The sequence below is a fragment of the Manis javanica genome, chromosome 6, assembly GCF_040802235.1.
Source record: "Manis javanica isolate MJ-LG chromosome 6, MJ_LKY, whole genome shotgun sequence".
In the NCBI taxonomy this organism is placed as follows: Eukaryota; Metazoa; Chordata; class Mammalia; order Pholidota; family Manidae; genus Manis; species Manis javanica.
Window position 1 is genome coordinate 44,717,563 of NC_133161.1, and position 13,243 is coordinate 44,730,805.

General features: G+C 44.3%; 1 protein-coding gene across 2 annotated transcripts in view; it reads right to left on the reverse strand.

The window, feature by feature from the left end:
• MINDY4 (MINDY lysine 48 deubiquitinase 4) overlaps positions 1–13,243 on the reverse strand; it is a 118,179-nt gene that overhangs the window by 48,857 nt on the left and 56,079 nt on the right. For both annotated transcript variants that reach the window (XM_036990532.2, XM_036990533.2), the window contains exons 6-7: positions 6,521–6,579; positions 1,540–1,646 (exon numbers count right to left, since the gene is read on the reverse strand). In XM_036990532.2, coding sequence (XP_036846427.2) covers positions 1,540–1,646; positions 6,521–6,579 — 166 coding nt within the window. The remainder of the gene's footprint in view (positions 1–1,539; positions 1,647–6,520; positions 6,580–13,243) is intronic.

A 13,243-nucleotide genomic window follows, 5' to 3' on the forward strand; every position in this document is an offset into this window, starting at 1 on the left:
ATAAAGAATAAAAATATACCATTGGTCCATTGAGAATAAAAATATACTATTGGCACTTCACAGAAAAAATTTGCCAACCCCTGTTCTATTAAAATGCCTTACTACATGCAAGAATCTCTTCTACTTGCTAGTGGTCCACTGGCTTGAATACCCCAACCACCCAGAGAAGGGGTCAAGATTATTTCCCTCTAGAATCAGGTTATTCTTTCCATTAAGTACAAGGAAAATCTCTATTACAAGAACACCTGTCTACATGTCATCAAATGTGGGCCAGCTGCACACAGGAGAGAGGGATGGGTGAATTCCATCTGTCAGGGCTTGGTTCCCCTTCTTGAACCAGCTACAATAATCCATGTATTTTAACTGAGTTTCCCAAAAGCCTAGAAACTGTAGGGATTTGAGTGTTGGCTGAAGCCCATGTCTGTTCTATTAATCACAGAATGACAGCATCCAGCTAGGCACAGTGTGGTTGCCGGCTCACAGGGTTATAAGCCCGGAAACCTGGGTTCTGCTTGCCGTGAATGTCATGGGTCCTGTGCCCTCCTTTGCTCTCTGTGGGCCCAGTTTTCCTAGCTGCTTTTGGAGATGCTACTGCTGGGTGGTCTTCAGGGGCCTCTAAGGGTCTTCCCAGAATAGGAGTACCCACTGCAGAGAGTTATAGCCCTATGGCTACAGAGAGCCAAGGCACTTACTCCCAGGCTTGGGGCCACTTAAACGTGTCTGACCCCCTGTAGTTTCAAAAGGGAGGGGACGGACAAAACTTCCAGAAGACTCTGGCATTTTTATCTGTCTGCTGAATACTTGTAAGTAGGAAGAGAAGGAGGCCAGCTGTGTCCCAGGAATTTTACTTTTTCCTCCTGGATCCTGGCTGAAAAGCCAGTGGAAGAGAGCAGGAGCAGCATTCCATCCCGCAGGAGCCGATGGCCAAGGGAAGAGGTGAGGCCATCTGGCAGCTGAGATGCTGGGGAAGCCAGTACATCCCTGATAGGAAGCTACTAAGGCCAGGAACCTGCTCCCTAGGTCCTGTGATGTCATGTCTGTCCAGGAGGCCATGGGTATGAACTTGATGGTGCTGAAGAATTGTTAACACCTCCTTGTCCTTCCCTCACTGCAACTCAGCCAGAGCCCAGCCTGGAGACAAGTGCAGAAGCAGAGCTGGTCTAATGAGGACAATTACTTCACTGCCATCACAATGCCGGAGCTGCCAATTGAGGGTGTGGTGAAGCAACCCTGGGCTAAAAGAAGAACAGGATCCTGGACGGTTTGAGTCAGAGAGGATTGTATCCTCATCTTTTGTCTTGGAGAAGGAAGGAGAGTTGCCAGGACTAGACTCCCATTTTCCTGACTCTCTGTTCAGGTTTTCTCCTATATCACAACCAAATCTCCATTTTAACATTGGCCAAGAGATTATAGCGAGATGGGTGGGGCCAGAAAGATCCAAATCACCTCATCCACACCATGCCAAATCAAGACATCATAATTCACACCCCACCAATTCAAATCAAGTTGTTATCAGCTTATACTTTAAGTTGAACATACCTTTGCCACTGAGAGGTCGATTGGCTTTGACACTACTTGCAGCTTGAGCATTGACAGGACTGGAGGCAGGCTGACGTCTTCCCTTATCAGTTCACCCTCCACATCCTCTGAAAGGCAATGTGGCTATGTGAGCTCAATGCTGTGACCCACAGGGGACAGAATGAGAAGTCATGTACCACCAAGGACACTGATGAGGTTTTTGATGGATTCACTGATGGTTTGAATGAAAGGAGGGCTCCTCCACCACCCACTCCTTTGTCCCCTTTGGGACTCCCAGGCTTTCATCAGAGGTAAAAAATGGAGAGCGAGAGAGCCCTTGCTCCTTGTCACAGCCCCATGCTGATCCATGCCACAAGGGTGTTGGCAGGTAAGACTTGGTTATTGGTCCACTAGGAAGTGCTCCATGTGGACATGCAGTGAGACAAGTGCCTAGGGCCTAAGTCATTGAGTCAGGCCCAGAAAAGCCTCGCTCAGACACATTTCTTACAAAATGTGGGCATGGAGTGCAATCTGTCCCCCTTGAGGTCAAACATGAAGAGGACAGAATTGGAAAGGAAATGCCACCATTCCTGATAAAATAATAATAATGATAGATCATCACTACTGTGGCTTTCATTTATTAACCACTTGTGTTTTACCACCTGAGCGCAATAATAGCCCTGGGGGGAGTCATTATCATTACCCCATATACGGATGAGAAAACTGAGGCCTTATAGAAGTAATTGGCCTTAAGTCACATGGATGGACGGAAAGTGGCAGACAGGATATAAATGCGGGCTGACTCCTCTTCACTCGGAGGTCCTGCCAGCCAGATCTCCCTAGACCTCCACCCAGAAGGTACACTCAGTCCCATCCCAGATACAGGCTTCCTATAGCTGGGCCAACTGAGGCTCAGAGAGGGGCCCACGTTGCATGCGAGTCTTGGCAGCACCAGTCCACGCCCTCCCAGCTGGTGAGACTCCCTCTCATCCTCAGGCACTGCTACCATTTACCAGGACGCTCAGATGAAGGACACAAGTGGAAGTGACCCAAGACGACCACACCGGCCAAGCTGCACAGGCCCATCTCCAGAGGCCTCTGGAGCCTCCTCCCCACTACTCATTTCCCCAGGATTAAATGATTGTTAAAAAAGCATGCCTCACCACATAGCAATCAACATTTCCTCCCATAATTCTGCGTATCTGGGACCAGAGTAATGTCACTGCCCCTGCCCCCACATCTTCTGGAGATGGTGTCCAAAGGCCACCATCTCCAGGACACAAGTCATTTTTCTTATTCCACAGCTTCTTTTTCTCCCAGGAGTGAGGGCCAGCAATAGCCTGAGGCCAATTCCTAGAGGTTCAGTTCACTAAAAAGGAGACAGATTCCACCTTAGGCCACAAAAATATTTTTAAGTAAGCCTGGAATTTAAATGAGAACTTGAATTTAAAAGAGAACACTTCTTAGTTAAGGTCTCTGAAAAAAATCACCCTGTGATCATAGCCTTACAAAAATACTGGAAATAATAACCAAATGTACACCTAGCAACATGCATGGGTCTTACAAACATTGTGCTGGGTAGCAAAAGTAAGAAAACAAATGAGATATATAACACAATATGATTTACACCCATTACAAATACATGCACACAAAATAAGACTACACATTTTGCAAGAACATATGCAAGCAAAAAGATACTGACTAAATACACAAGAATGGTTGCTTACAAAGAGGCCAGTCATGGGAGTGGGGCTGGGGAGCACTAAGGGGAAATAAGGAAGGAAAGGCAGGAGGGAGAGAGAGAGGCCGATGGGCAGGTTTTGCTAAGCAGGTTTTGCAAAGATCAATACTGAGAATATTTCTGGAGGAATAGAGATGTGTGATTAACTCAGTCCTAGGTACCTGAGGCCCCAGACAGAGGGGAATAACCTGAGTGGTTCCACCAGGCCCTGAAGGGCTCCTTGCAATGCCTCAGGCCAGACTGTTTCCTGGAGGCACAGAGGGGCAGTATTAAACTTATCTGAAGGTTTTTGATTGGTCTGAGGTTGACCAGGAGGAATCCAGGGCTAAGAAGTGCTCTGCTCAGGCTCCATGAAATGAGTTTGAGGATGGAGGCTGGGGGCCAGGGGAAGAGGACCAGGAGCCCCCAGGTGGAGGCAGCCTCCCTCGGCTCCTGTTGGAAATTGGCCCTTTGCAGGGAGTTGGTTCAGGACCACATAGCAGGCATCAGCCAAGATGTGGTGGGCCTGCCATGCAAGGGAAAAACAAAGCACTCCAGAATAACATGCTGGCCAAGCAGATCAAATCATCTGCAAATACCGGTGGTTTGAGGATACTATTTTTAAGGCCCTGTTATAAATACCTGGTGGAAAAGAAGCAAGGGATTTTTGTTTCCCATACCATTTTATTTACCCTTGGGAGGAAAACATACATATACACTGCAGTATATAATAGAGGCTCATAGGTCTTTCTCCAGGTGCTCACTCGGTATTTCTTACTGAGTACAAGATCCCTTCTCCTGGAGGTATCCCAACGTCCCAGACTCAGGAATCTCAGCACAGTGCCCATCCAGGCTTTGGATTAGACTTCAGACTCCACCTCCCTAACCATCCACAAGGAACCCAGGCTGAAACCTCAACCCTCTCCCACATCCATGATCCTCCAGCCTCCAGAATGTCTCATTCCTTGCCCCTGCCCTCCCTCCCTCAAAAAAAAAAAAAAAAAGCCATTATTTTTCCATTTGTTCATTAAGCACTTTAGTGAGCACTCATGATGTGCCAGAGATTATGTGCACAGGAAATCCAGAAATGACTAAAACACCACCCCTGTCTTCAAGGAGCTCACTGCCTAGACGGGAGACAGAGCCCCAAGCAAATAATATAACTTAAGTGCTAAAATAGAGACAAGTGCAAAGGTTTTAAAGAGCAGAGGGGAAGAGGCAAGTAATGCTGCCTTAAAGGGTCAGAGGAGCTTTCCAAAAGGGATAAACAATTGAGCAGGGTCTTGAAATACCCACAGGATTTCCCCAGATAGAACAGGGGCCCAAGAACCTCTTTTCTGGACTATTCCAAGAGCCCCTTCACCAGTCTCCCAAGGCTCATACCCCCAGAATCCATCCTCCACAAATACCCAGAGATAGCCCTAAACACACTGCCCTGCATACATTACTACCAGCATAGAACCTTCAAGTGTTCATTACTGGTCACCAATTTATGGTCAGTCTAGCACAGCACTCAGGGTCATCCTTGCCCTGTGCCTCATGCCTCTCTGACCCCACCTCTTCCCCTGCAGGCCAGTACCTCAAGCCAGCCTCTCTCTCACACTCCAGGCCTTGCCCACATCTCTATTTGGCTAGACTTCACCCATCCTTCAAAGCCCAGTCTAAATACCACCTCACTATAGAAACCTCTAGAACCCACAACAGAAACTGGCTAATGTGTCTCCTTAAGCAGTGATGAACTGATCATCCACTTCATGGGTTGCCATTGCAGGACATCTCTCTTCCTTTGTCCCACCCAACCCTGCCCTTCAAAAAGGCAAGGCCACTTTTTATTCACCACAGTCTGCTTTCAACAGTCCTGCATACACCTTGGCATATAATTGCAAACCCAAATTTACTGAATTTGTCACCATTGCTTTTGCCAAAGAAAAATGAAATGCTGTCCCTCTAACCAAATTTTATTTCTTGCTTCTGTCCCCCACCCCAAGACTTGACTTCTCCTTTCTCTGGGTGACTGGGTTCCATTATCTTTTACCTTTTATCTCCTTCTCCTTTGCTAAATTATTAGCTGAGCTGCTAGCAAAGGGGTCTGCCACCCTCTGGAAACACACACATACTTCAAACAGCTGGGTTGTAAGAGAATTGCTAAAAGCCTTCCTTCCTAAAGAAGGCCTCTGGATTCTGAAGGCCAGGAAGTGCTTCACTTTATGTCTAAATAGGAGTGGCTTTCACTGGAAAACCTTAAAGTGGGGTGCTTTACAGAAAGGCTTCAGATGCCAGCATTTCTGGGCTCTGTACTTCACTCTGCATAGCCATGTGCAGAGATCTGCCCCTTCGTGGGTGAGCCAAATAATCCCCACCAGCCATATCTGATCATTACGTTCTGAGGCACTGTTACCTCTGAAGCAACTAAGCAGAATAAACAAACCCCTGCCCCTGCCTTTCAACTTCATCAAAGCAAACTGTCAAGACTGTGTGTCTCACACAAGTAACTTCTAAAGTGCACACAGCTTTCTTCCTTCAGTTTAAAAGGGAGTGCTTGAAAGGAGAGGAAAAGTACATGAACAGCTCTTGAATGCCAAAATGGTCCAACAGGTAAACTGCCAGCTTCCAGAAGAACAAGTGTCAGTGGCACTCAAGCTTTATCCTTTCATGTCTCGTCACTGGTTCGCCACCCTCCATTCCACCATTGCTTTTGCCAAGCCCTGCAAAAGCATCAGTCTCTGGGGAGTAGAGAACTACAGAAAGAGAAAAAAAAGATTGCTTCAAAACTAAAGAGTGAATGGAGATATTCTCTGTCTTCATCTTGGTTGTATGTATATGTGAAAATGCATCAAGCTGAACACTTAAGATTCTGGCATGTATGCACTTCACTCTTTGAATTTTATATGTTGACAAAATTTTTTTAAAAATGGACTTCCCCAGGCAGAGATACTAATATTTTAATTTAGAACTGGCTTCTGGAGACCTTTGTAGGTTCTGAATGTCCCTAAAAGAAACCCCAAATACAGAAAAGCCTCTTCTAGCTCCCTAATGTGGATCTATAAATGCCCAGACTTCTTAAACGGATTTCCCCAGAAGAGAAGACTGGTGGCGAGAGAAGACATCAACCAAAAAAAAGAGCAGCCTGCTCCACTCACTAGGCTAGTCTCTCCTTCCTGAAGTCAGAGGAGAGGAACAGAGCCCCCATCCCAGCCAGCAGAGAGCCTCACACACACCACCTCCCAGAGGGAGCAAAGTAGGACCCCCGAAGGGCACGGCACAAGCACCAGCCGCACCTACCCAGCTGCAGCACACCCGGCTCACCATCAGCCTTGCTGGACACCGGCAGCTGGCTTTTCCTAGAAAAGAAGAAAATGTCAGTGTACCCGAGGAGGACGACAGAGAAACACAAACAGCAGAGAAGAATGGAGGAGTCCTGGGTGGGGGGTCAGGAGACAGGTTCTCTGAGGTCCTGGCCCTGACACCCTGGGCGAGCCTTGTCACCATAGGTTCCATACTGGGTGAGGCAAAATCACCTCCAAGGTGCCTTTCAAATCTGTATTCTCACAGATGCACACACACACAAATAAAGTTCTGATAGTCATTGCACAGACGTTTTTTCATCTCATCTTCATTTTTTTTTAATTTTCTCCCAGCTTCCTTGTAAAGCTAGCAGAAGCCTTTTAGAAGAAACCTCTACAATGCAGCAAAGAACCTGTCCTGTGATTCTGATTTGTAAATTTGTAAAAGGTATGTAGAGCACAGAGCTTTCTTAAAATGGCCCACCTATATTTTAGCTCTCTTTATTTTTCCTCCAGCATGCACTGATTTGAACTAAACCAAAATCATTTGTTAAAAAGAATGTCTTAAAAATAACAATATTACATCATTCTCTGAAAACCTATTTACTATGTTAAAAAATGACAGATCTTTTGAACATAGTATTGAAATATATTTTCCTCCAACATCCTTTCAGGGTAAGATATGACTGAAGTAACAATCATAATCTTGCCATGGTATGTTCTATTGAATTGGCTTCCTCCTGAAGATGTGTGAAGGGGTGTGAGTGGAAGACCACGGAGGACATGTAGTACCAACTCCTTGAGCATGCCCTGCTTTGGACTCCGGGTTTTGTTCTCTGACGCTGGAACACAGAGATCCTTTTCTCTTTCCCTCCCAGGCAGCCCTAGTCCTCCCCCACTCAGTCAAGCCCATTTTCCTCATCTCAGAACTAAAAAATTCCTACACGGCTACACTTACACTCCTACACTACCAGGATTCTACAAGTGTTCTTGTGGGGAATGGTGAAAGACTGAGCTAGAAGGAGGGGCTAAGGCACAGAGGGGGAGCAGAAGGATGTGAAAAGGGAGGCCGTGCAGAGACTGAGCCAGAGCCACCCCTCCAGGCCTCCAGCAATGAGGACCCACCTGATCAGCAGCAGCCTCAGCCAGCCCCACCTCTCCTGCCCCACCCGCTCCGCCACCAAGGGCGGAGGACCTGAGTCCCACTTCCATCTATCCTTTCTGACTGAGGCACGGTGCATTCCCCTTGCTGTGCCTCAGTGTCCCTGTCTGAAAAGTGAGAACTGAGGCATAGGTAGGTGTTAGATAGCCTCTAAGATCTGCCTTGAACCATTTCAAGCAGGGTCAAAAACATTTCCGGAACATCCTGACGGCAATAGTATCTCTCTTGTACGCACCTCTGCCCTCTTTGTCTCCCACCCAGATCACTGAAATAGCCTCCTAACTGGCTTCCGGACCCCCAGTGTGATGCCCCATCCCACATCAGCCCCCACATCTTCACATAGGTGTCAACGGCATCTTTCTAAAACGTAAAGCCAACCATGCCGCAGCCTGGCTGAAATCTTCAAAGGCTCCATCATCAATAACAATCATACTTATGAAAATAACAGTAGTAACAGCAAATACTCTGACTCATATGACTGTTCTAGGCACTGTGCTAAGAGGTTTGCAAGTATCAAAAGTTGTCTGCTTCTCAGAACAGCCTTCTGAAGTAGCCATTAACTACAGAGTGTCAGAGAGGTCCAGTAATTTTTCCAGAATAACACAGCAAGTAGGTGGCAGCACAGGAATTTGAACCCAAGCAATAACTTCAATGATAAAGGCAGCAGTCACTGCATATACCGCTTCCTTATCAAAATAAAATCTGGGCCCATTAAGGGTACCCTACGGGCTATCTATGACCCAGTCGTCTACCTCCCCAGCCTCATCTCCCTCTGTACCCTCACACTGACTTCTCAAGTGTAACTCTGGAGGGAAAGGCCGGAGCAAAAATACCTTTGAAACTGAAATCAATCAAAGGGAGAAATAAAGTTAAGAACCCCGTTTATTTCTTACAAGCAGTCGTTCCGTCTCTCTCTTGACCAGGCTGCAGCTGAAGAGAGCTCCACCCAACCTCTCAGGTCCAGACAAACCCTTGCTCACCCATGTAATTACATATTGATATGGAGATGAACTCATTCTCTCCACTCCTTGGAAACATCTATTGATATGCAGATACACTAAAGCCAGGAGAGATTCAGGAAAAACTGCAATTTTACCCACATCAGCCTATGCCTCTATACCTGTCCTAAGTGGCTAGAATATCCTTAGGCAAACTCATACTAATTCTCTACAGTCCACTGCAATGTCACCTCCTTCTCAACTATACGACATGCATTCATTCATTTCTTCACTCATCCACACAGCAAACATGTAGCAGTTATATGGCAGTCTTATTCCCTGACCAAGGGAGACCGGCCATGTAAAATGAACAGACATAAATTACAATATGACACGTGGGGTTGGATGACAAATGGCCCCCAAAGATATCCATCTCCTGCAACTATAAAGCAAAGAAGGGCTTTGCAGATGAGACTGAGTTAAGGATCTTGAGATGGAAGAGAGTATCCTGGATCATCCAGGTGGGGCCAATATAATTACATGTCCTTATAAAGGGCAGAAGGAGATTTGACACAGGAGAGGAGATGTGATGGCAGAGGCAGAGGTTGGACTGATTCGCCGGGAAGATGGAGGAAGGGGCCACAGGTCGTGGATGTGGGTGGCCACCAGAAGCTGAAAAAATCAAAGAAACAGATTCTTCCCAATGCCTCCAGAGAGAAGTGCCCTGCCTACACCTTGATTTTGGCCCAGTGGAGTTGATGTCAGACTTTGGTCCTCCAGAACAGTGAGATCATAAATTTATTTTGTTTTAACCACTATGTTTATGGTAATTTGTTATCACAGCCATGGGAGACTAATGCAGTAAGAGAAATGACCAAGGAGGAACAAAGTACTATGGGATTTTCTTGGTCACCTTTATATCCTGCATGCCTAGCACCTAGTCAGTGCTCCATAAAGGGTGCTGCATGCTGGAGTGACCCTCATTGAAGATAGGTGACTCACACATGGTCACACAACTTGGAAGTGCCCAACCCAGAACTCAAACTAAAGCTGCTGGCTCTGAATGCTCCATTTTGTTCTTTCTTCCATTTTGTGCTTCCTTACCCTACCTAGAACCTTCTGTGGCATCCTGTGAACTACGGAACAAAATCCAAACCTCTCAAGTGGCCCCCCAAACTCCTGAGGCAAAGCTCACAGATGGCCACAAGCCGTGGTGAGTGGGGGTGGGCAGTGATGTGCCTGCTGTGTAGGGCAGAGCTGGGCTCTCCCCAGTCACGCGACTTCCCCCCAGAGCGCCATCCGTCAGCTGCTCAGATACTTTGTGCCCGTTTCCCATAGATCTCATCACCAGAGGAGACTAATTATACTTACACTTAGGGAATGTGCTAACTGTTCCTTTCATGTGTCCCTTTGTGGCCTAAGCATTAAAAAGTTTAAAAGGTCAGTTTAAAAGCATGTTCTTGACTTTGAGTAAAACCTATTATGAAAAACAATGACACAAAGATAAATCAAGGGTTCAAAACAGTTTCAAAATGTCATTGTGCAGATAACCCAAGGACGTGTGTCAAAGTGTGCGTCTAATAAATCCATGGGAGCCAGGCTGTAGACAACCCCCTTGCCTGCTGTGCCTGAAGCCTCCACTTCCCATCCAAACTCCTCTTTGTGCCCCCAGGGGAGAAGCAAGGGTCAGGGCCCTGCAGGTATTCACAGTGACATAGGGCCAGGACTCAATCCCTGGATAAACTGAATTCTGGCTGGGTAAAAAGGGCCCCTCAGAGACCTGAGTTCTTGCCCCTGCTCTCCACATTCTGCATAACCATGGGCAAGTCACTTACTCTCGGTGGGCACCAGGTACCTCATCCATACCTTGGGGGAAGCCTGAGCATGCCTACTCACTGTGGGACATGACCGTGTGCAGGGGTTCTGAGAGGATGCAAGTGCCCGGGTACACCACTTTCAAAGATGCTCTACTGCTTACACATCCTCACACCAGAGTATTTCACCAGCTCTCAAACATAAAAAAAAAAGATGTAATGCTCCTTCCTCTGTGTTTGGCTAACTTCTTATGGATTACAAAGGAGAAATGTCCCACAAGAATAAAGACACTGATCTCTTACTATATATTCTATTTGATAAAAACTCAGAACCTAGTGTGAATGGTGTCCAAATTGACCCCACTCGTGTGACACAAGAATCCAGAATATAATAAATTAACAAAACTTTCCCAGGCTGGTGATATCCCAGCACACCTAACCAAAGCCATGTAAACTTCTCTGGAGGGCTTTTCTGCAAAGCAGGTCACACAAGATTCCCTGGGGGGAGGAAGAGTGCTTTTTAAGCCCCACTGAAAATATGCTCAAAACAAAAACAATTATATACATGAGAAAATGATGCACCACAAGTGAAAGCCAGCTGACACAAGAAATAGGACTCCCACAACCTTGAGATAATAAAACAGTTTAAAAGAAGATGTAATTAGAGAGAGTAGGGAAACTTTTTAAACAGGAAATGGAAATCATCAGAAAAGAAACAGACCTTAGGAGAGAAGAATGAGCAGCTTTGAAAAGTAAATAGTCACAGAAATAAAAAAAGTTTATGTGCATACAGTATTGATAGATACAACACATTAAATATTAAAAAATCCATAAGTCTGCTACTAGTGGAAGAAGGAAGAGAGAGAGGTGAGTAGGGACAGATAATGGAAAGTTCTTCTGTATAGGACACCATCAACTAATAAATGTAAAAGGAGTGATAAAATGATAAAAATTAGAAAATCACCATTTTGTAAACTCCAAATATGGGAAAAGATCATCAATGAATGCTAAAAACACTGGTTGAAAGGTTTTGAGGAATAGAATAGTCATATCATCTGAAAGTTACAGATTTCTTATTAATTGCAAAAGGAAAAGTTACCTTTACATTGGCAGGAGCCCCCCCCATAAGGGAGTGGTTCGACTTAGCATCACCAAACTGACAGTATATGCTCTTGATGTGATATGACGGGAAGGACATCGTCATGGAAGTACATCACATATGATATGTATTACCCTTGCAAAAAGACCTTTAACCTAAACTTAATAACTAGACAAACACATGTAGAACATGGTCAATTCTATAAGAAAACAAGACTATGATTTTCGTGAAAAACTAAAAAAGGAGGGGAAGTTATTTGAAACAATTTTAAAAGAGACTAAAGAGAGATGGCAACCAAATACTAGTACACCTTGAATGGATCCTGGATTGAAAGAATAAAAACCTAAAAGAACATTTTAGAGCCGTTTGGGAGAAATTTGCTTAGGGGCTTTATGTTAGCTAATGTTATAGAATCAATGTGAAATTTCTGGGGTGTGAGAATGGCACTCTGGTTATGTAGGAAAATGTTTTTGTCCTTAGGAGATGTAAACTGAAATATTTAGGGGTGAAGTGCCATAATATCTGAATTCTACTTTCAAATGTATCATCAAAAATGTGTTACAAATACATATAATATGTATGGGGAAGGGTAGAAGAGAAAAAAACGAATGTGACAAAATCTTAGAATTGCTGAAAGTAGGCAAAGGTTGTATAGGTGTTCATTGTATTATTTGGTAAACTTTTTTACAGGTTAGAACTTTTTTTAAGTTGGGAAAAAAACTTGGGTAAGCTCAAGCAGGAGATCAGATATAGTGAAGAGATAATAAATTACTGGGAACTATCAGATGACAGTATCAGTTGCCAGAAGGCGACTCAATCAGAAGAGAGATTTAAAAAATATATATGAAAGGGAAAATAAGACATGGATGGAAAGGAAAATAAGAGACATGGATGGAAAAGTTTTAAGTCCAATATACATCTAAAAGGAGTTCCAGAAGAAAAGAATAAAGAGAAGGTAAGAAAGGAAATTGTTGGAAAGATAATTGCTAAGAACTTACCAGATGTGAATTCTTATAGACACATAATAAGCCTCAAATGGTACAAGTGAAAATAAATGCACTAGATATGTCACACTGAAACTACCAAAACACCAAAGATAGTGAAAAAAATCTTGAAGACAGATTATCTATAAAGAACAATTCATTTAACAAAAAAATCCATTAATATTCAAAATATTAAAGGTCAAGATAAAAGGAAGATATCCTCAGACAAAAACTAATAAAGTTTACCAGCACAGTCTTTCACTGAATGAACTACTAAGGGACTTGAAGGAGAGTGAACCCAGAATGAACAGGTAGGGTGAGAACAATAGCAAAAAAAAAAAAAAATCCATAAACATTCAGATAAGCCTAAATGAGAGCTGACAGTAAAAATAATAACAACAGCCACTAGTTACTGGGGTAGTTAAAAACAGAGATAATGCTAAACAATAATAAACAGGGAACATGGGAAGGGGAAATAATCAGAGTTAAGGCTTTCTAAAACCCTGCATTTTTGAGGGAGTAGGAAGATCGATTAAACTGAAACTTTAAGTTAATTATGATAAAAAATTTAAGAGTAACCCTAAAACAGTAAAAAGAAACTTCTAAATCAGAAAGCAGGAGAAGAAAAAATACATGCCAGTTCATTCACAAGGAAGTGCCACCGTGAAAAAGAGTCTGGCAGTTCCTCAAGAAGTCAAACATAGAATTATTACACGATCCTGCAA